The 24,423-nt window shown below is 40.1% G+C and overlaps 1 protein-coding gene across 1 annotated transcript in view; it reads left to right on the forward strand.

The window, feature by feature from the left end:
- Positions 1–223: 223 nt before the first annotated feature.
- The window catches only part of LOC149803439 (DC-STAMP domain-containing protein 2-like), a 62,163-nt gene continuing 37,963 nt past the window's right edge, over positions 224–24,423 (forward strand). Inside the window, exons 1-5 of the mRNA XM_089953146.1 lie at positions 224–385; positions 4,340–4,522; positions 4,991–5,161; positions 8,825–8,926; positions 11,590–11,710. Of these exons, the coding sequence (XP_089809272.1) occupies positions 232–385; positions 4,340–4,522; positions 4,991–5,161; positions 8,825–8,926; positions 11,590–11,710 (731 nt within the window). The 5' untranslated portion in view covers positions 224–231. The remainder of the gene's footprint in view (positions 386–4,339; positions 4,523–4,990; positions 5,162–8,824; positions 8,927–11,589; positions 11,711–24,423) is intronic.

The raw sequence follows: 24,423 nt of genomic DNA on the forward strand, positions 1-24,423 counted from the left end.
TCTCACCTCCGTGTAATGAAAGAAAATTTAAGTAGCACGATATTATGGTGTACACAAGAGTAGTGAATTCAATGCTGGAATTTGAACTTCTGAAGATTTCTTGATGTGTGTAAATTTATGCACGGGAACCCACACAAAATATTAATATTTTAAATTTCACTGTTTTTACTGTTCTCTCATTATATCCAATACTAATTCGTATACAGGTATCAGGAATGCTTCATAAAGAGTATGCGATTCCTTAGGGAAACAATTTGTCTCGCCATCTGCCCATGCTGCATTTATGACAAAAACAGACGATTGAAGAGAAGGAAGCCAAAGACTTGCTGTGATAGGTTATGTTCGAGTGGAAGTTATGAAAATGATATCCTGAAGCAGTTCCTAGGTAAAAGATTTTTCTACCAACCTATCGGCCTGGACACCTACCCAACCGTCTAGATACATATCTAAAATCTAACGAAACGTATACCCACAATTACTGACACCTACCCATCTGCCTACACATACATCCACCTACCTAATCCACCGATTTCTTTCCTCCATTTACTTGCCTAACAACCGATCGATTGACGCGCTGCCTACTTACTGTTCATCTACCAAACGACCTACCCAATTTCTCACCTATTCAGCTATCTTCGTACAAATTCTGACTCACCTGCATAAATAACTACCTACCTACCCACCTACCTGCAAGCCAGCCTATATGCATACATACATAAGACAAATGTGATGAGTTTGATTATATACTTTCAATGAAGTATGCGTATGGACCATAAATACTATTTTTTTAGGCTTTTGTAAACTACGGTATAATGGATAAAGTTAGCGAACAACTTGAGGGCCGTTGGGTCCTTAGTCACAATAAATGATGAATGTAATCGTTTTCTTCGCAGTGGAATAATTCTTGGCATATTGCACATTGGGTTGGAAAGGATGGAGTAAAGTGTCGACCAGCTGTAGCAATTATTATCATCTCTTTCAAAATACTCCATTGCCAAGTAGAAATTGTTCCTCCACAAAAACGCTTTATCAAAAGCTTCTAAGTCCCCGATTTTTCCCCTGTTTGTAATTTGTTTCATTAGTCAGGAATTACTTGCAGGTTACTGCATTTGTATGGAAAAATATGAACGAAGTTTTCGGAGTAAATACTGCACGACCTTGGGAGTACAGTATTTGTCCGAAAAAATGAGTTCACATTTTCCCATGCAAACGCAGTAAACGTTTTATTATATACTCATTTTGTTTTCTATGTAAGGCTTAAGTATAAAACGATACAATACAAGAAACAAGGTCATCGAATTTATGCTGTATTCCAAAATAAACACACAAACGTAGATTCATCAATACACAATAGCAATATTAATGCGCATATAGCTCCACCCAGCGACATTTGAACTTCGTCTCGCGCTTCAAAATTAGTTTAAAAAAGAACTCGTTTTGGTCTACTTAAAATTGAAAATTAGATTCATATTGTGAATGAATGTACATTGCATCAACTTTTCCAGTTGGTCTGGAATGGATGCTTTTTTTTTGTCGTTTCTACTTAGTTCTGATTTTCTACTTGTGATGGACTGGATTTATTAGCTGTGTGAATTCCGTACGAAGTACATGGTACCTTGAACACGGAGCTGTATGTGTGTTACTGTTTTGTCGTTGATTGTTTGTAAGGATAATGAGGAAAACTATGAACTTTTTCAAATTAAAGTATTATTACATCACCGCTCCGGTGCCCTGGTGGTTAGAGCGTCCGACTCGGATGCAGGACATCGTGGGTTCGAACCTCGATCGAGTCATACCAAAGACTTATATATATATATATATATATATATATATATATATATATATATATATATATATATATATATATATATATATATATAGTACTAACAGTTGCCTCGCTAGGCGCACAGCATTAAGAGGTTAGTGTTAGGACTGGTCAGCCTGGTGTCAGGATAATGTGTCTGTGTGAGACATCATGCTACATGTCTGCGGCATGATGCCCCAGTGCTAAACATCACTATAATCTGCCACACTGCAGATATCGTAGCGATATGACTAAACAATTGTTAAAGCTACGTTAAAAATCCAAATCACAGACGCACACACAAATGAAATTATCAAAAATACGCTATGGAATATCACGTTCATTTCATTCTGATTGTAGTAGGGTGAATGTAATTGTAGTTGGAAATGTATTCAAAATTACAGTACACTTTCGCGTTATGTTTTAAAACCAATGACATAGCTCATGTAATTCGGATTTGCAGAATTAAGAAAGTACATTTTGAGGAAATAAAGATAAAAAATGTAAGTATATTTTTTTGAAAACATGTTTATGCTCTGTCAAAAGCATGCTCTTTGTAGGGACCCCATCTATGTAATGACATCTACAGCATCTACAGAATATTAATATTAAATCCGAAACATTATATCAAAAAGGTTAACGTGGAAAATTGCAAAGCAGCTGGTGTGTGACAGTCTTTTCAGCCAGCGGAGATAGGAATTCCTCTTTGTCGTGGCTTATTGACTCCGAGGCCCTTACATTTCTACCAAAACCTTCAGTTGCATTTGTTTCTTGAATTTAACACCTTGCGTTATAAAATGGTACGTCTTTGATAGAAATGCGATAGCCCTTGTCTTCAATATACTTTTCTATGCGTTTTTATATATAGGCCTACCCCAGAGAGCACTGGTCATAGTCTGAACCATTCCATTTGCAAAAACATTTGTCCTAGATAACTATTTTCATTATCAGAATGGTATTTTCAATGCTAAGTATCTCACGTTTGTTGTGGAATATCACGTTCATTCGTTTGCTTGCTTGAAAGTTTCATTTGTGATTTAGCAAATTCGTCCACGTCGTACACTTTTCATCTCTGCTTTCAAATAGACGAAACGGATTCTTTAGTTCATCCACAATCTAATAAAATAAAACTTAAAGCGTTTTGTACATGAGTATACATGGTTTGTTTACAAAGTAGTTCCTAATAAACTATGCTATTTTAGACGCATGTGTCGTGCAATATGAAGGCGTGCAGAAATGGAAAAATACTGCACGATTCCGACAACATAAAGTTAATGGAGAACAAGTGAAAATATAATAACCTTAGCAACATGCCATCTTTCATTGGAATTGTATTTACTATTTTCTCTAAGAAGTTTATTTACAACCATATTCATGTCGTGTGCGTGTTCTATAATCATCACATTATATTTTTCAAAGACTTCATACGTTTGTCCCGTCCATAATTCCTCATGCTTTTATGTACATAAATCGTCTTTTGGCAATACGTTGACTGTTTACAACTTTGCGATAATAAACCGTATAACAAGGGTTTTCTCTATTCCATGTCTATAGTTGTTCATAAAAGCAACTGCAGGATTTTCCACTCGATCCCTGTTTTCTCCCAAATCTCCAGTCTCCCGATTGCTTGATAGACACTTTTATGGCACAAGAAACTAATTGCTGCGGATGTGACATCTTCTCAGTTAGAAGCCGTATAAAGCATCCTATTTAGGCGAATGTTAAAGCTTCAGAAACTGCAAATTCTGCTACTACTCTACCGGTTTCGCCTATATACAGCATATTCAAGAAAAGTATTCATTTGGATATTTATATTTGTAAATATAAATCTTAACTTTAAAAAATAATATGCGTTATGAAGTTTCCGGATCATAAATATCCAAGAAAGCTTTTGAATCAACTTTTTGTTTTTTATGTTTATTAATGTCTTTATTTTTACTGTCCCTTTTTCATCAATTATTTTCATCCAACCACTGACGACATTAACGAGTCCACGCACCCATCCATCCGTATTTCTTCTCTCATTCCAGCTCTGAATCCATCGAAAAATCTAATAATTAATCTAACCAATATGTACAAACAAAACTTTATTTATACATAAATCCAGCAATCAACTCGCCCATGCCTCTACTTATGGAACATAACTAAAGACTAAGTAGGGTGAGCCTGTATTCAATCGGGGGCTATGTGTTCTGACACATCTTTATTAATTTCAAATTGAAAATCTTTGAATAAATATGCTAGACAAGGAATATATATATATATATATATATATATATATATATATATATATATATATATATATATATATATATATATATATATATATATATATCTGTGTGTGTGTGTGTGTCTTTTTTTATATAGATTGTGTGTATTTCAAGGCAAGTTTGTTTATTGTCTAAACCGTGCATTTATGTTGCAGCGTCGGAAGACGATTCTCATTATCAACAAACACATTATAAGTTTAGAATGATTTTGCATATTTAATAATATTAGTGGCAATCAATCTGAAGATGTCATTTCTTTACATAGGTTTTTTCGGTGGAGTTCTTATATCAGTTACATTGTTCTCTGTGATGCTGTATCAGATGCAGCTACGCCCGTCCACAGCATTCTACATCTGTGCCGGGCTCGGATTGATATTCACCTTCAGCATGGCGTTTTTCAAATGGACGAGGTGTCTGGTGCTGTTGATGTTGCCACAGTTCTTTACAAGTTAGTAACACATACTGTAATATAATGTTAATGCGAATAAAACTTTTCATATAAATTGGATTACTCGTGAAGATATATACAGCGAAACATAACGGGTTCAAATAAAGCTAAAACATACTTATTAGTCAATTCGATTAAATATACATAATTTTTGTCACCCATCTGTTATATTTTAAATTGTATTTTATCATTGTCATTTCAAGGACCAATATAGATTGCCTCCGGATGAGATAATGCAGTGACATCATCAAGGTCAGTCAAGAAAACCCTAATAATAATACAGAAAAAAATAGCTTGGATACTCTTCAAATATTTAAATAAATGCTCGTTATAATTTTAGAGTTTGTGGCTCAGTTACATGTAATTTCGAGTCCAAATGAAAGTGGGCGTGGTCTCGCGGTCTAGAACTTGTAGCTGAGCTATTAACTGACATTCAGAAAACACTTGCATTATCTAATTTACGAACAGGCAAAGGACGGATGTTTTTCCTGATGTATGCTCTCTACCTGGTGATGAATCATCCCTTGATCAATTTCAACAGGAACATAGTGGTCATGTCACAGAGCTCGACCTGCGGACAAGAAATGGCTTACAATAAAACAAAGGATCTCGTGAAAGCCGCTGTAGCTCCCTTTGCTGGTAGGAATTACTTTTATTTGTTTCGATTTGAAGCAGTAGCTGTGCATTTTTATCAGGTCTAAGTGATCTTTTAATAATTTCAAGCAATATTACCATCCCACGCAATAAATCATAAAAATTTACAGTACATCTGAGACTATCAAACCTCATGGATTATTGGAGGCTTGGAAAATCGAACAAATGATACAGATATATAGACCCTGGGCTAGGTAGGCCTACCGTGCACTCCACCTCACATCGTCTCTATCCTTTATCTATTTTTGTTTTAGATTATACCAAGCAAAAAGTTATGTTAACATTGCAAATTGTGTATTACACTTGCTATGCTGCCTGAATATTTAAGGGAAACCCTAACGGCCTAAACACTGAGACAGTTGTGTGATGTGATGACATAGTCCTATTGGAATCCTTTTTCTTGAAGCCAGTGGCTTTTCTACACATAGTTAATCCTATATACACAGTTCCTCCCCCATAACAACAAAGAGCATCCAAATATCTAAATCATTTTGGTCACAGGAAAGTTTTAAATAAACCTAGACCAAGCTAAAATATAAAACGCAAGTTGGTGATTTCACCCAAAATCAATTTGTTTTCCAACTGACATTTGCATGCATTTTGTTTGCATTGTCTTTCATTACACTACTACTGCTAGTCTCTATGGCAGCTATTGATGTTACGGTATACAATTAATCTTCCCGAATCCTACATTTTTGAAGCTTGTTTCTTTCTTGAAAAAGGAAAGATAATTTGCAAATTGAGAAACAAAACGATTATCACATTATATATGAATCTGTAAATTGTTATGGCATGTCTGTATCTTCATTGATTAGTTTTTAATTTACTTGTATATAATTAACAATTAGTATTTGGTCGTATTAATCGTTGTGTTCATGTTTTCGATGGTTCGTTGCTAGACATCTAGTGGACTGGCAGTGAAAATAGACTGTTCCATCATTAGCAGACATAAGATGTCAAAAATATTTATTATAATACCATCTTTCGGTGAATTGTAGTGAATGAAGACATATAGGAAGAAAATGGATTCAGAGAAAAGATTCAAAGAATAAAAGACGTCAGTGAAGGTTCAACTACAGAGTAAAGGAAGAGACATATTCGTCATTCACTTTGCAGGATCAAACCGTGAATTTTTATCCCAAACAATGTTCAGATAACAGTTGCAGGATGTTAAAAAATACATGTAAACAATGACGGACTCTATCTGTAGGTTCTGGTCAAAATGATAGAAGACGCCCGTGTAAAAGTACTTGGTGAATACACAGATGAACACAGATACCACCGTAACTGTTATCAGAGGTTTACAATGAACCTGTCCCGATTGTAATGACCACATGTCTTGTAAGAGGTTTCAACCGTGTACACCTCGAACTTCATGTCCATTTTCTCATATATCAGATGAGATTCTTTTCAAGCCAGATTACGTCTTTTGCAACAAAACAGAAAGATAAGGGAAAATGAAACAGAAGGGTGTATGGGCAGCAGAAGGAACTTTGTAGTTTGAATATGATGGATGGAAATCAGTTCTTGAAGATATCCAAGAGGACATATATTCAAAAGGTATCACGAAAATAAGAGGTTAGAAGTCGTTTGTTTGAGAGGCACAGTATCACAGCCAATGTCATAAAAATAAATTCATGATCCGGCTTCTGGAGAGTGAAGAAAGAGTTTGAGGAGGCACATAGCTAGTCTTTTCCCAAAGTTTTCCAGGCGATAGACCGAGAAATCGCAAAGGACAAGGAATTCTGAAAGTGAGTGACTTTTTTAAACTGTACACCTGTACTTTGCAGAATACAAAATACCTACATTCAAATTACAGGAGAGAAAACTTAAAGGCTAACTTGTTTTTTGAAAACTTGACAACCGAAATAAATTTGAGACATCTTGTGTTAAATGCAAAACCAAGAGCTGTACTAGCGGTTAAATTGGCAGAACTAATAAGGTTGTAGAGGCACTCAGTACAACTAACAGAGGAGACTTACTATGTATCCTTGTTGGTACAAATAACAGCATAACAATGCATGAAGAGTCTAGCTGGGCAGGTAGTCATCTCAGCTACTGATGTGAAACCTACGAAGATGATCACAATTGGTTCCTATCCTGTCATCTATCACCCAATCATAGGTTACACAACCGTGCCTACGATGTACTGAGGAGTTGGTCACGTATACGTCATAACCACATTTAACTTGGTGTTTGCATAGACATATCCTTTAAAATGTTCAAAGATCATGCAGATAAATATATGCTTTAAGTTTTTAACCTTTCACTGTATTTGTAGCTGCTCTGCATATTATTTTTTTACCGTGAGGGTTCACCTGTCTATTTACTTTTGCTGGGTGTCATCAATGATATAAGATGTCTAGAAATTTATGAATCTAAACTGTAATGACATCCAGTTGTTTTAGGTACTCTGTAGTTGGAGGTCATGAGAGGTTGACAAACTTTTCAAAGGTTTCAATGATTGTTTCTGCAAGATTACAAACAACCTCCAAAAATAGTCATTTATGCCAAGTTCACATGGAAATTTGACCACTTTTCAGTACTCGTTTCAGACTTGTGCCAGAGATAGGTCTGGAAATAGTTGTCAACTTTACAAAAATGAAAGCTTCAGTCTACAAATGCAATTTCTCTCCATCTTAGCCTTGAGGTTTTCTCTCGCGTATTTTGGGTTTTGGTGTTTTATATTCTATATTTAAAAAATTGCTGCGCTGCTAATGATGGATTAGTGTATTTATTCTTCCAGTCCACAAGCTGCTAGTACTAACTCTACTAAATACAAATTGCTAATTATATGCAAGTCTGCTAATTATTGATCAATAACAATGCAGACATGCCAACGTGCCACGGATTCTTATAAAATACAATAACATAAATCTTATTGCTCAATTGGCAATTTATCTTTCCTTTTTCAGGATCAGTTGAATACCGTAACAGCAATAAAAGACCCATTATGGCTAAAAATTAATTCCAAAAGACTTCTCTCTATTAGTATATTGCAAGACAATGAAGAAAACAAAACACAAAGAAATACAAATTTGAAAATTTGATCAATTATGAATGAAAAAAATTTAACTCGTTTCTTATACATATTTACTGGGTATATTAAATTGTTCCTGTCCAAAGGGGATGAGATATTTGAAAGATGTTTCTTGTTGTGGTCCGAGGAAATGCAAAATCGTATGTGTTATGCGGTACTCAGTCGAATGAGCTACATTTCGGTTGAATAATGCATAGAGCGTACTAACGATCCGAATAATTTGTGATACAACATGTATTTCTGTTTCAAATCTGATATAGTTGTTAACTGTCTCGTGTCAAGCAGGAAAGTTTCAAATTGGTATTTACCCGTATAAAAAATTATTATCTAAAAGAGGCATGTGCAAGAAACATTCTGATGACAATCTGTGATTTTTTGCAATTCTGACTGACAGAATGCTTTTAGTAATGTCAGTGAGGCAATTCATGATTTACCGTCTTAAAATTAGCAGTAAATTTGCATAACCTCAATATACATGTCAAAGGCTTGTATTAAAACGCTAGTAATCAATCTTCAAAACGCGGATATGAAAATGTAGATTTTGAGTGAAAATCTTTTATTTGGAAAAATAGTTCAGACACACAAAGCTATATATACTCTGCTTTCAGGCGTAGTTGAGAACATCCGGGATATTCTGGACCGGTTGCAGAAATTTGCGGAGGACTTAAGAAAAACATACGAGCGACTGAAGAAGACAATCGAGGAGATAGGTATCATTTGGATGTTTTTTTGTGTCAGATCACCTATTATGCACACTTAGTAGGTGCTTAGGGCACCGGCGCAACATGGACACCAGAAAAAATTCAAAATAATTGCTGATGATAAAATTTAATGAATTATATATGACCATTTCGATCAGTGCGTACGAGTGTTTTGATATGGAATGATGGCAACACTAATATTTCCCACCTGCTTAATTTTTAATATTGTTTTCTTTTCTTCAGTTTCACGTCTTGTAAGAAGGGGTGGTGCACCATAATTTGTCATTGCTAAGAGTCCAGGAAATTCCTAATGCGGCAATGGATGTTTTCCTTTTTTCCCCATCCTAGTTGCCTATTCTTTTATTCCGAGAAAGAGAGAACGATCTTTAATTGCCTCTTATCATACATGGATATATCTAATATCAATATAGTATTTAATCTTCAACGTTGTAATAATACGGATTTAGGCGCGCAGCATTCAGTTGGTGTTGCCAAATCTTTTAATCACCACATTTTCAAAGAATTTCTTAAATATTGTGGCATAGTCTCAGCGTAAAGACTGGCATCGATATATACACGTGTGCAATGTCCTTCAACTCTTACTAAGCTATTGAAGCTCGGCACATGTAACTTTGGTCAACGATAGTCTCATTGGTGTAAATTGTTGCAACACTTTTGAAATATTGATCCTGCCCGTGATGGGTGGGGTTTGGCTGGGCTAGGCTAGTTTTAGGAGTGATTTTTTTTTAAATTTCAGGTAAGTAAAGGGATGTTTGTCTCAGATGTCTGAAAAAGTGCATGTGAGTCAACGACCCAAGTGTCAACACATGTCAGACGTGAACTCCTCGGATTTTGCCTACCCTAATCTACCACCCACCACAAGAACTCAGCCCATTGATCATATCATTGGAACACTTATTGTGCATGAAGAGACAAATTTACACATAAAATTGATAACTGTTCTCTGGGTCCGTTCATGCCATCAGGGACATATCCCTGGGTCATGACTTGGAAACTATTGAAATCCCCACCCTATGACCGGACATGAACTTCCAGAGCATGAACAGATAAACTGAAACATGCAAGTGATATAGACCCCAGAATCCATTCTTAACCATCCCAAATGGGTTTGGGCCCTTGGTCATGGCTTGAAAACTACTGCGATTCCCACTTCGTAACAGTATAATAGCTACTAACAGTGAAAAGACAAATAGATATACGCAAGTGACATTTACTAAAACGGTTATCCCTCAAATACATATACGCAACTGACATTGATTCAAACGGCTATCCCTCAAATACATATACGCAAATGACATTGATTCAAACGGCTGTCCTTCAAATACATACACGCAACTGAAAATTATTCGAACTGCTGTCCTTCAAATACATAATATGCAAGTGACATTTATTCAAACGGCTGTCCCTGAGATACATATACGCAACTGACAATTATTCGAACTGCTGTCCCTTAAATACATATACGCAACTGACAATGATTCAAACGGCCGTCCCTATCAAAATTCTACTCAAGAGGCTCAAAGGTTTAGATTGGATGTCAGCACACAGAAGTGCAAAGATATGTGTTTTGCAAATACAGAAGTTTACCTTTGAGTGTTTTGCTTATTTTTTATATTTGTTCTACATCGTATACTGAAATAACTCCTTCAGGGTCGATCAGCTCATGAGTCCGTGCATTTAGTACATGTTTTGAATCTGAGAATCTAAGAGAAAAGTACAAAAAAGTTGTTTAAAGGGCGTGATAAATTTCAATAAAAAGTGAAGTAAAACGTAAATGTGGAAACAAAGGAACAACTAGGTAAGAGTAAATAACTGAAAAATCCTTATCACGCCTCTTTCATGGCATAAATAAAAGCTTCAATGAATCTTGAAAAAATTAAGAATGCCTATTTCAAATATTCGAGGCATTGTTTTGTTGTTGAGTTTAATTATAGTGGCGTGCGCACAATTGTGCATGTGCCACTTTTTCTGACTGCACCGCAGTCTGCTAGTTGTTCCTGGGGAAGGGGATGGTGCCACCTCCCCCAGGCTTTTATGGATTCAAGGAACCCTGATAGTTTGGCCTCAATCTGTGGGCCCATAAAGGTCCCTACAGTTGAATGGTTGGCTGTCATTAGTGGGAAGGAGAGCTCGGGAACGGTCCTGCTTGCTTTACATCGCTAGTTTCTTGTTGCATTTGCCTGGTGTTTCTTGCGATTTTTTTTTTAATTTGATTTTTTTTTCGAGGCATTGTGAAACAGAAATTAAAGGAAGGACAAATATGTAATTGATTATTCTAAGTCACAATATTATAAATGATCATGTTTTGAGAAAGATTATATATATATATATATAATTATATATATATATATAATTATATATATAATTATATATATATATAATTAATCTAGGAGTGACTATTTATTATTACTTCCTATCTTCAGAATGTAAGTTTCGGGCTTTCAGCACTTTGATTTCGAATGTTTGTGCCATATTTTTCTAAGAACGAAAAGGCAGCAAAGCATTATTGAGAAGAAGAAAAAAAAGTCAATGCTGTAACCTTTACTCCTAAAATAAAAAAAAAGTAATTTGGTTCATTGTCATATATTAAGCCGTTATACTGTTAGCTTTTTGTCACTATGCTGACGTCATTGTAATCGTGTCTTTTGCAGGTGCTGCAATACAGCGCGCTGCACACTGGGTAGGTAGTATGGCAGATATTTGCAATGATAAGATAGGGCAGCCCTACCGGAGATGTCGACAAGTATTTGATGACGGAGAGAACAGATGCAAGTAAGCTGTTTTAAATATATCGCCATAAACTCAGGGTTGCTGTTGTTGTTCTGGCTTTAATGACATTTTTCAGCACATAATAGGCTATACGTAATGGACAGTATATCTGGTGGAGGAAGAACCCGAGAAAACAACTGGAAGAATCACCAACCCACGGGAAGATAATGGCAAGTTCTGTCACATACCCACGCTGGCAGAGCCTGAGACTCGAACCTACTCTATGAGAGGTGAGATGTCAGTGATTTATAAAGTAGAAGGCCTTAGACCACTCTGCCACCCTAGGCCCCGACTCGGAGGTAACGAGAAGTATACAATAATGGGGCTGGGTGGATAGTAGGTAACGAGAAGTATACAATAATGGGGCTGGGTGGATATTAGGTAACGAGAAGTATACAATAATGGGGCTGGGTGGATATTCACAACAGCATGCGAAGGGTCTATGTATATGTGCTCAAAGATTTTGCTCTTTTGAATACATTAGTATCAAGTGCTCAGTTCTTTGGACTTCAGACAGCAAGAAATCATGCGATTGAGGAATGTTAGTTGATGTTTGATAACAGTTTACCGTTTGAATAGCTTCTCTCTGTTTTCGATGTTTCATCCCGTCGTAGCCATATTCTTAGGGTAATTGTATAATTGTCAAACCATCGTTTCACTTTTTGAAACACGGCACAAGTACAACGCTCAGTGAAATGATTTTGTTACAGGCCGTCGACAGTTAAAGGAATCTCAGTCTCTTTTATTCTTAATATCAAGAGTTCAAGCCAAGAGTGATTTCATGCTGGAATGATACACGTAAGTAGTGAAAGGGGTCACCCTACGGACAATGGGAATTAGCATTACAGGGACCCCTGGGTCACTCTACGGACAATGGAAATTTAACATGGCGAAAAATCGTGGGTCACTCTACGGACAAGGGGAATTAACATGGAGAAAATCGTGGGTCACTCTACGGACAAGGGGAATTTAACATGGCAATAAATCGTGGGTCACTCTACGGACAAGGGGAATTTAACATGGGATTTTTTTTTAAAAATTTTTTTAAAAAAGGGGTAGGCAATTCAAAGACTATCTCTTTTCGAGAAATATGGCTGGCCCTGAAAAGGGCCTTTGATTTTTATGTTAATGTATTCATTAACATAAATGGCACCGCATTGGTCTTCTTCTTGTCCTTAGGCTGCGTCTTACTGTTGGTCCGTACATCAGCACTCTTTTCAGGCATCCTTGTCTTTCGACGTAGATCCTACGTATCCACAGGCTGGTGTTGGTCCTGTGGACAACGGTCCACTTCGATCGGACATACATGAGCAAGTCTGTCCGAAACATCATGGAAGACACAAGGGTGGATGACTCAACTGTAGTCCACATCTTGAAGCGACGAGAACAGGTGAATCAATGCATTGAACGGCGCTTATTTATAGGCGGAGGAAGGATTGAAACGGATTGAGTTCATTTACCAATCCGAACACGCGTTACAGAATTCAGTCAGCTCGCATCCAATCCGAAGAGACCAGTCTGTGACGTCACGTAGTCTATTTAGATTCGCTAGCGCTTGTGTGCAGTCAATCTATGCGACAGTGATTCAACATGACGGAAACTCAGAAAACGATCCATTGGGGTGCACCAGCAGGGGAGACTGCCCAAGGGAACTCGGACTTACTTTCAGAAGAGGTGAATTGGGATTTTGTGGATTTTCTCTCCTCGCAAGAATTTGTTCCGGAACCTTCGTTACCTTCTTCATTACCGCAAGTGGAGAATTTTAGACAGAGACAGAAAGAAGAATTGGAGAAATTTATACAACGACAAAAGGAAGCGGAACAGGCTTTTCTCCTACAGCAACAGCAACAAGAAGAAGAGGTAAGAAAAAAACAACAGCAAGAAGAAGTAGCAGCAAAGAAACAAGAGGGTGAAAATCAAACGGTCACGGTACTGTTGGACATTTTAGCGGAGTTAAGAAGTCTGAAACAAATGTATCAGACTTCTTTATCACGACCGAAGAGAATACGACCTTCCCGAGCTAAACACGTCAACCCTGTGACTAAGCCTACCGTACCACCCTTAGTGATTTCAACCCAATCATTATCATCATCATCAACATTACGCAGTCCAGAAGTAGGCCTTGGCCGTGGCAAAGGCATAAGGCAGTTAAAGTTGATTGCTTAAACTCACCCTTTCACCATGAAGAAAAAGGCCCTTTTCAGGGCCACCCACATTTCTCGAAAAGAAATACAATTTCAATTTGCCAATAACTCAAAAAAAAAAAAAAAAAAATAAACCCCACCCATTTTACCCTTATTGTACGTGTCTGTCTATGAGTGCGTGAGTGTAGCTTCTTATTTTAAAATCACAACTCAAAGACACTTACCTTATATCATTCATTTATTCTTTTCTCCATTTTTTACAATCCAATTCACAATTCACAACACAACACTTTAATGAAAAGTTCATTGATTTCTTCTTTTCTCCTTGTTTAGTCTCTCTGTTTTTTGAATTTCTTCACCGTCACACTCTTTTCCTCTTCTTCCTCCTCACTTTCTTCCCTTCTTCTTTTTTTCTCCTGTTTCTTTTTCTTCACCTGTCTTCTTTCTTCGTCAGAAGAATCCCTCTCTTCCTCTGAACAATCCCTCTCTTCTTCTGAAGAATTCCTCTTTTCTTCTGACTCCTCTTGTTTCTTTTTTGGGCAATCTGGAGACCAATGTCCTTTTTCTTTACAATAATAACAGGTATCTTGACTTTTGTCTTTTTTATCCCCTGTTTTTTTTCTTTTTTGACGGTCTGGACACTCTGAAGACCAATGCCCTTTGTTCTGACAGATATAGCAAGTATCTTGACTTTTATCTCTAAAGGAAGGAGAGTAGTCCGTAGGCTGGTCTGAAGAGAATTTTCTAATGACCCCTCGCAAAGCTCTGACGAAACGTTCCATCTGGTCAGTCTCTTCCATCGTTGTGCTCGGCTTGAGAGTGAAATGAATAGTGAAAGGACAAGACACACACCCTTTTATATACGCTGGTCTGCTATGACTATAAAGTAGTTTATGGTGTTTGAACTTGAGTCATTTGACTTTTTGCTTTCAAGATGAAACGATCCCATTCATTCGAGAAGAAAGAAGAAGAAAGTAAGAGGCAGAAACGTGATCTATCGCCTCGTACCAGGGCTGAAATCTTGGCACAAATTCATGCCAGTGATTTTGAAGAGGACATGAGTGAACCAGAATTTGAAACCTCTAAACCAAGTTCACCACCCTTTGTCAACCCTGAAAAGTACTATTCCATTCGAGAGACGGAAAAGCGCTCCTCTAGAAAATTTAGAACCACGGCTTACAAATACACGGTGAAGTTTAAAGATTTCAAGGCTGAAGTGCCGTTAGAGAAAGCAGAAGTGTTCATCACCGAGGTGTGGGATTCTTTGCTCACTTCACTCAAGCAGCAATGTCAACCCAAAGAAGACGATCGCTTGAGACTTTCCATACAACACGACGGTTTGAAATCCCCTGTTTGGATCGAGTTTAGCACCCCTGCAGAATTGACTGCTTCCAAAGCCATGGACAAGATTCAACACGTACAACAATCTAATGATCAGTTTGACATCACCGATGGTAAAGCCACACTGGACATGACCCACGTCTCTCCTCCTCAAGGGACAGGACGCAAAAAGATGTTATTGGTGGACGACCTTCGCAACACCAAAACGAGTCTCGTCCGAATTAACAACCCTCATGACCAGATGTGTTTAGCCCGTGCCATCGTGGTGGGACGAACCTATGCCAACAAGAACGACACGGTAGAATGGAAAAGAACCTGGGACACTATTCAACGTTCCGACCGAGCCAAACAACGAAATGAAGCAGAACTCCTGTTACAACAAGCCGGATTGCCCAAAGACACACCCTGTGGCATTCCAGAGATGCAAAAATTGCAAGATGCCCTAGCTCCACGATACACCTTGAAAGTGCACCCTCAAGAAGTGCGCGGACCTCTGTTGTTTCGAGGCCAAGACTTTAAGGACGGAAAATACATTCACCTTTATCATCACGATGACCATTTCGATACCATTACCAGTATCACTGGATTCCTGAGATATGTTTATTATTGTGAGAAATGTGACTATGGTTATAATAATCGAGAGCAACACAAACATTGTGGATGGAAATGCTCAGGATGTTTGGCCTCTCCACCCTGTCTGAGCGAAGAACCAGTGCCTTGTTCCACTTGTCTGCGCACGTTTGTCAGCCCTAAATGTTACCAACAACATTTGAAGACGCAAGGTTCACAGAAGAAATGTGCTTGTCAACTGCTGAGATTGTGCTCTACGTGTGAACAAGTCATACGTACCAATAATACCAAGGCACACGTATGTTCAGGAAAGAAAAAATGTCACGTTTGTCACCACATCGTGGACTTGGAACACCAATGTTACGTGCAAAAATACCAACCCCCACCAGAGAAAGAGGACGGTCACAAGAAGAAAGGCAATTTCATCTTTTTCGATTTCGAATGCATGCAAGAGACTGGCATTCACATCCCTAATTTCTGCGTGGCTCATCGAGCGTGCGAGAAGTGCATTCAAGAACCTATCTTCAGTCATTGCCCTCACTGCAGCAAGATTCCCGGAGGGCGTGAAAAAATCTTTCGGGGACCAAACACGTTAGCCGATTTTGCCCAATGGGTCTTAGACCCCGTCGACAAGACATGGAGCCAAGAGGACATCGAACGTTACGGAGATTGTCATCGTCATGCCACGGTGATGGCTCACAATTTCTCCGGATACGATGGACAGTTTCTTTTGAGGTACTATACGGAACAAGGCACCGAGCGTCCTAAAGTGACTTTGAACGGAGCCAAAATCATTTTCATGCAAGTGGGACAAGTGCAGTTTAAAGATTCGATGAGTTACTTGGCCATGCCTTTGAGTCGAATGCCTAAAACGTTTGGAATGACAGAAATGGCTAAAGGGTACTTTCCACACTTTTTCAATACGGAAGCCAATCAACACGCCGTTCTACCCCATTTACCTGAAGCTCACTATTACGACCCCGACAACATGCGTACCGAACAACGAGAAGCTTTCTACGCTTGGTACCAGGCTCACGCCTCGGACCCTTTCGACTTTCAGGAAGAAATGCTAAAGTATTGTCGTTCCGACGTGGACATTTTACGGCGTTGCTGTGGAAAATTTCGAGAACTGTTCATGGAACACGGAGGGGTCGATCCTTTGAAAGAAGCTTGCACCATTGCCAAAGCGTGTTCCTTAGTGTATCGACAACGATTCATGCCTGAAAAGACCGTGGCTGTCATCAGTCCTCAAACGACCCACTTTGTCAAACGTCAATACTCGGTCAAAGCCCTACGTTGGTTACATTACTTGTGCGACAAGGAAGACAAGTGGATTCAGCATGCCCGCAACGGAGGGGGCGAAAAGACCATCGGAACGTATTCGGTCGATGGCTGGGACTTAGAAAACCCCAAGATCGTGTACGAGTTTAACGGTTGCTTATTTCACGGATGTCCCGTCTGTTACCCTGACCGTGGCACTAAAAATCAGTTTTTGCAACGAACCATGGAAGACTTGTACCAGGACACTTGTCAGCGGCGCCTAAAGTTGGAACAGCAAGGATACCAAGTGGTGGAAATGTGGGAACACGAGTACGATCACCGTATGAAAACCGATCCCGAGTTTAAACGCCTCGTGGAAAGTTACCAGTTCGTGGACCCGCTGAACCCGAGGGATAGTTTGTACGGAGGAAGGACCAATGCCACCTGTTTGCTGTACCAAGCCGACGAAGAGAAAGGAGAAGAAATCAAATACTTGGACGTGTGTTCGCTGTATCCCTACGTGTGCAAATATTGTCGTTTTCCCGTAGGGCACCCACAATTGCTGACGGAACACATCGACCTGAAAAACATTCGACAATACGAAGGCTTGATCAAGTGCAAAGTTTTGCCTCCCACGAACCTCTACCATCCCGTCTTACCTCACCATTGTCAAGGCAAATTGATGTTTCCCTTGTGCCGTACTTGTGCCGAAACGTGCAACCAAGACCAACCTTGTCAGCACAGCCAGGAAGAACGGGCCTTGACGGGAACCTGGGTCAGCGTAGAATTGTTCAAAGCTATGGACATGGGATACCAACTGTTAGAAGTGTACGAAATTTGCCACTTTCCCAAGACACAACAATACCACAAGGGTGACCCTACTCAGAAAGGCATTTTCGCCGACTACGTGGATGCCTTTTTGAAACTGAAGCAAGAAGCCAGCGGCTATCCTTCCTGGTGTCACACTCCCGAAGACCAAATACAATTCAAAGAGAAATACTACGAACAAGAAGGCATCTCTTTAGACCACATCGAGAAAAACGAAGGCAGGCGATCGTTTGCCAAAGTGATGTTAAATTGCTTGTGGGGTAAAATGGCACAACGACCGTGTTTACCCAAGACGGAATATTTGACAGAACCTTCCCGCTACTTCCAGATGATTCACGACAAAACCAAATACATGAAACACGTGGACGTCGTTCGAGAGAATTTGATCTTGGTCAATTACGAAGAAGATCTGGACTTTGTACAAGACGACCCTTTTGGAAATGTCATCATTGCGGCTTACGTGACAGCCCATGCTCGCTTAAAATTGTACGAAGCTTTAGAACTGTTAGAAGAACGCGTCCTGTACTTTGACACGGACAGTTGCATTTACATCCATCACCCGATTCAACATCACCCTAACATCGAAGGAGACCGTTTAGGAGCCTGGACAGACGAGCATCCCGACGACAAGATTCTAAGTTTCGTCAGTGGCGGTCCCAAAAATTACGGCTACGAATACCGGGACAAACAAGGAGAAGTGCACACGACGTGCAAAGTGAAAGGACTGACTCTGAATTATCGTACCAGTCGAGTGGTCAACTTTGGGGTATTGAAAGAAGCCTTGCAATCGGGAGAGGATGGAAACTTTAAAGTGACCACCTATCAACCGAACAAGATTGCACGTTTACCTACTCACCACATCGTCAGTCGACCCTTGGAAAAAGTCTATCAAATTGTATACCAGAAGCGAGTGCGACTTCCCAATCATTTCACCTTACCGTATGGACACGTTGGTATAAAACATTGGTTGTAAGAGGATAGTTACGAGAAAGATGACTTCGCCACAGCAAGAATCGAGTGAGAAACCCGATGAGAACTCCAAGTTCAAACCCTACCATTTTCCAGTCTTCTTACCTGACTATTGTGATTGTGCCCGTCGATTGGACACGTTTCAGAAATGGCCTACGGATAGGGAAGGATTACCTTCTTCGCATGTTTTAGCTAGAACAGGATTTGTCTACTTGGGACCTGAGTCAGGATTGGGATACGAGGTACAGTGTTTTGCTTGCGGACTGAAGTTACGAATGGATCTATGTATCTATAAAGATTCAGCTATTCTGGAACATACTCGATGGTCTCCGCACTGCCCTTACCTTTCTATGGCCTTTCCACCCATCACACTACGGTACAATGTTGACGGTACCTTAGAGACGGTACCTTCCGAAACAAGACATAAAAAACGTAAAAAAGGAAAGATGTACAAGCTGGAGACTGCATTGCGACTAGTATAAAAAGGGGGCTATGGTCAAGATCGATAGTTCATTGTGACTACCAAGACCGAGCAAACAAGATGAATACTTTGAAAAAGACATCGTTCCAGTTTGGGGATTGTAAAAAAGTTGTATCTTCCTCTAGTGTGACTAATATTGGATGGATAAGACCCATGCATTGCGACGGAAAATGTCCGGAAGGAAACTGCGATTGTCCATGTGGTTACCATTGTAATTGCGTAACGGAGTTTGCAGACGAGTGCGATTGTGAGCCTTGCGATGGGACCGATGCTGTACCTTGTGACCTGAGCGATGCCGTAAAGCATCATGGGAACTTTAGTGCCCCTACCCCTGTCATGGAAAGTGATGCTGTGCGTGTCAAACCTGTGGGATGCGAAAGCGATGCTGCTCGTCCTCTTGGACATTTTACTGGGTTTCGTTTTAAAGGGGAATGTCGACCTTCACGTTTACCTCCCTACGGATGTCATCCAGCCCTGAGCAAACTCCTACCCATTTCACTCAACCCTCATCGAAACGAACCTGTGAAAAACGAATATTCGTTTCCTGTGCGTTCGTCGGAATACTGCGACTTTGAAAATCGTCTTCAATCGTTCAAAGGAAAATGGCCAAAGTATCTGGGAGGACCGACCCCCGAAGAATTAGCCAGAGCCGGATTTTTCTACTTGGGCGAAGGAGATAAAGTCAAGTGCTTCAGTTGCGGTGTGTCACTTCACCACTGGGAACCGCAAGATTCGGCCTTCGTTGAACATGCTCGATGGTCACCGAATTGTCATTACTTACCCTTAGTGGGACCGAGACATTGAAGTAACTTCTTACCATAATCATCTGTTCATGGATACTTTACAAGAGAACATTTGTGCTTTGCCTGTGGAGTTGAGAGAACGCATTTACCGAGAGCTGGTCAAAATACAAGTGAAACGTAAAGAACAATTGCATCCGATACGTCACCGGTGTTTGAACCACTGGTACCTGAAGGCTATACAAGGTCTGATTCAATTGAAAGTGTTCCATTGGACAGACATTGATCAACGACCTCCTGGTTATAAAAAGGAATGGTTTGGTATTGACGATTCTATCTACTACATTGTAAACGTATTGCATCGAATTCCAGAGGAAGAGTTAACGAATTACCAACATCTTTCACACAATGTCAACTTGGTGAAAGAGGAAACTTCTGAACGAATTGTAATGTGTAGATTAGTGACTCAACGATTTAAATTCGACACTGAAGTGAAACCATGTTTGTGCAAAGAGTACATTTCTTGTGTCAGACCAAAGAGGATTTAGTATGACCTATTCATGGATACTTTACAAGAGAACATTCGTGCTTTGCCTGTGGAGTTGAGAGAACGCATTTACCGAGAGCTGGTGAAAATACAAGTGAAACGTAAAGAACAATTGCATCCGATACGTCACCAGATCTTTAACCACTGGTACTTGAATGGTATAAAAGAACTGATTCGTCAGAAATTCTTTCAATGGTCAGACATTGTTCAAAACTTTGAGGTCGCTAATGATCGACATGTTCATGATTATGGTTACTTCGAGATTCACCTACAGCAATACATTGAGGAAGACAAGTTAAAGGATTACCAACATATTTTACGTGGAATCTACTTAGAGGAAGAGGAAACACCTAAACGAACTCTGACGTTTCGGTTACAGTATGCAAGATTTAGATTCCCTACTGGAGAACGAAGATCTCTGGCTAGAAAGTACGTCTATTGCATCCGAAAAAAAGAGAATATAAAAAGAGGCTGCCATGCCACGGTTTATGTCACATGTCATCCAACAGATTCCGTGGAAGGAACTCAATGACCATATTCAAACCGTGGATCATTACCATCAATTATTACAAGAACTGTATCCATTCAATTTTGGACGACAAGTGGTGTGTGTCTTAGTGACTTGTTTTCTGGGATTTCGTTTACCAGCCGATTCTTTGTGGACTCTTTACGATCAGTACTTACCACCTCCATGGCCTTAAATGGTCACGAAAAACTCCTTTTGTTCAAAGCCTTGCGTTTTCATCTGGATACTTCTCGACCTCAACAGGAAAAAAAGATTCGTCAACTTTTAGCGACCCAAGACGTGTATGACGATGTGTGTGTAGCTTGTGACTTACACCCTCATTGGACAGATGTTCGTGATTGGAAAAAGGGGGGTTTTGAGGTTTGGACCCAAGAAGTGGCCCAGTATGCACAAGAGTTGTTCAAGGAAAAAAGTTACTTTTCAACCCGTGTTAGTGACGGTGCCAGAAGAACCCGTCACCGAGAACAACCACTCGCTTCAGGACAGGACTGTCATGGACATGCCTGAAAGGTCATTCCGGGAGGACACTTGTGTGACAATACCTCATGTAGAAACTGTAAGAACATTACACACTGTCCCTAGGACATCTTGGTTAACCAAAACATGTTGTACAGACACTTGTTTATATTTCACTTTGATCGCTTTGCTGTGTTTTATATTCCTGTACATCACTATTTGGGTTGTATTTATTTTTGTCTTTCGTATTCATGTTTGAAAAAAAAAAAAAAAAAAAAAAAAAAAAAACATTCAATAAACGTGTTCTGAAAAAGTATATAAACTCTTGTCTTGTTTGTTTTTCGTGTCACAAGTGACATTTCTCATACCATGGCTACCTCTGCTGTCTCTGCTCCCTCTTCCTCCACTGTCAAAGTCATCGACGAACACTTAGATCGTGCCAGTTGGGAGGCTTTGTATCTTCGCCATCCCTTTAACATGCTCATTGCTGGACCTAGCGGTTCAGGCAAAACCGAATTCGTCAAACGTTTGATCGAACATAAACATCATTTGATCGATCGGCCCCCTCAACGGATCGTGTGGTGTTACAAAGAGTGGCAATCGGCGTACAGCCTCTTGCGAGAAAGTCAAGGCGATTCCATCGTGTTTGTGGAAGGCATTCCTAAAGAAGACGATGGCATCGTCTCTGACTCCCGTCTAACCCATTTGGTCATTTTCGACGACATGTTAGGAGAAGACGAAGAAGAAATTAAACTGTGGTTCACGCGCAAAGGGCATCACCGTAATGCCAGTGTCGTTTACATCACCCAAAATTTGTTTCAACAAAGTAAAGCCCATCGCACCATCAGTCTCAATGCGCATTACGTGGTCTTGTTTAAAAGCCCTCGAGATAAATCGCAAGTGCAAGTCTTAGCCAAACAGTTAGGAACGCCTTGGCTGACTCAGGCGTACGACGATGCCACTCAAACGCCACACGCCTATTTACTCGTCGATTTGAAACCTACGACCCCCGAGGATTTGCGATTTCGTACCCACTTGTTTCACCACTGGTGCCAAGACGGAGGGCCTGTCCTGTACACGTCTCCGTCCTCGACTTCATTTCACTCCCCATGAAAAAAATCTATAAAAACCTCAGACCCTTTTTCGTCTGTCTCACACAGTGTGAACATGACGTCCCTTCAGTCGCATCTTCCCGTCAAATTGATTCGTGCCTTGTATGGCATCAGTCGAGAAAAAGATCCACAAACACGAGCCCGTGTCTTAGAAGCTAGTCTCAAAGAAGTCTTACGATGGTTCACGGTGACGGCACGTCAATTACTCCAAGGAATCATTCAGATTCCTCATCAAACCCAACGCTTTTTCGATCGAAACAAAGTCGCTTTGGTCCAACTGGCCGATCCCCGCATCGACACTCAAACCAAAAAACAAATCATTTTGAAACCTGGAGGGAGCGGTACTCTAGGAGGGGTCATCATTCGCTCACTCTTAAGATGGGATCCTAATGCCCCCAAAGTTATCCCCAAGACAAAAGTTCAACGAAGCCCCAAGAAGAAAAAGAAAAAGACCAAGTCCCCAAGAAGAATAACTTCTCCAGTGGCGGGACCCTCCTCTTACCAGACACCACCACCATCACCCCGGAAAAAGAAAAGAAGCCCCAAGAAAAAGAAACAGAGAAAAAGTCCTCAAAAAAAGAAAAGTCCACAGAAGAAAACTAGTCGCAAGAGAGGCACTTCAGCCAGGACGCAACCTTACACTCGCAAGCCACGACCTGCCACAACGTCTCCGGCAGCCTCACGTTTGTCCACTTCTCCGTTGATGTCACCAGGAACTGAAGAGTACTTGGAGACGTTGATCACACCAAGAACTTCTCCGTTGATGACCCCCAAAAGAACTTCCCCAGTGGCAGGACCTTCCAATTTAGCAGCAGTGGCTGCTGCTCACAAAGTACCTTCTCCCAAAATCAAAGTTCAAGAAAGATCGGGCATGTTACAAAGTTTACTGGATTTGTCCAAGCAAGAACTGGCTCGATTTAGTCCGTTACGTACCCCTGCACGACGTGTCATGCCTGTCCTCAAACTGATAAAACGTAAAGACAATCAGTGGCGACGCGTTCCAGTATAAAAAAGGCCTGTGACCGAGTAGGGTATCAGTGTTTTTAGGTGCTCCTAAAGACTCAAAGATGTCACCCTCCAGAAAACCCCAAGGAAAGAAAAGGAAAGGACTACCACCACGTTTAGCCAAACATGGGGACCTGTTATCTGTCCTGTCCAAAGCTTCTCCACCCCTACGAAAAAAACTCATTCAAACGGCCTCCAAAGAGGTCATCGATACCGTGTGCGAATGTTGTTTGAACGTTTTGAAAGGCACGATCCCTTTGTCCAAACACCAGAAACAATGCTTAGGCAAACATCGTCACGTTCTTCGGAAAATGGTTCAAAAGAAAATTCCCATTCGTCAAAAAAAGAAGATGTTGGTCCAACGTGGAGGCATTTTACCTCTCTTGTTAGGCCCCATACTGAAAGGAGTCTTGGGAACCATGTTGGGAGGACTGATGGGAGCAAGATAAAAAGGCCTTCGGAAGTCCCAAGATCTCAGAATTCACCCCTGACAACCCCATGGAAGGACGAAAACTAGCTTTAGTGCCTTACAAACGATGGATGGAATACCATCGGTGGCAAGAACAACGCACCCCGCATTTACCTCCCAATCCCAATTTGAGCGAGATGTCCCAGTTACAACACGAACTGCAGTCCTTGCTGGATCGCCAAGATTTGTCCGAAACAGAAAAATCGCAAAAGTACGGTCAACTCTTGCAACGACTGCAACTCTTTCACCAGAAAGCTTTAGACGAAAC

This window comes from Sinohyriopsis cumingii, chromosome 3 (assembly GCF_028554795.1).
Source record: "Sinohyriopsis cumingii isolate HCF-2022 chromosome 3, ASM2855479v2, whole genome shotgun sequence".
Lineage (NCBI taxonomy): Eukaryota > Metazoa > Mollusca > Bivalvia > Unionida > Unionidae > Sinohyriopsis > Sinohyriopsis cumingii.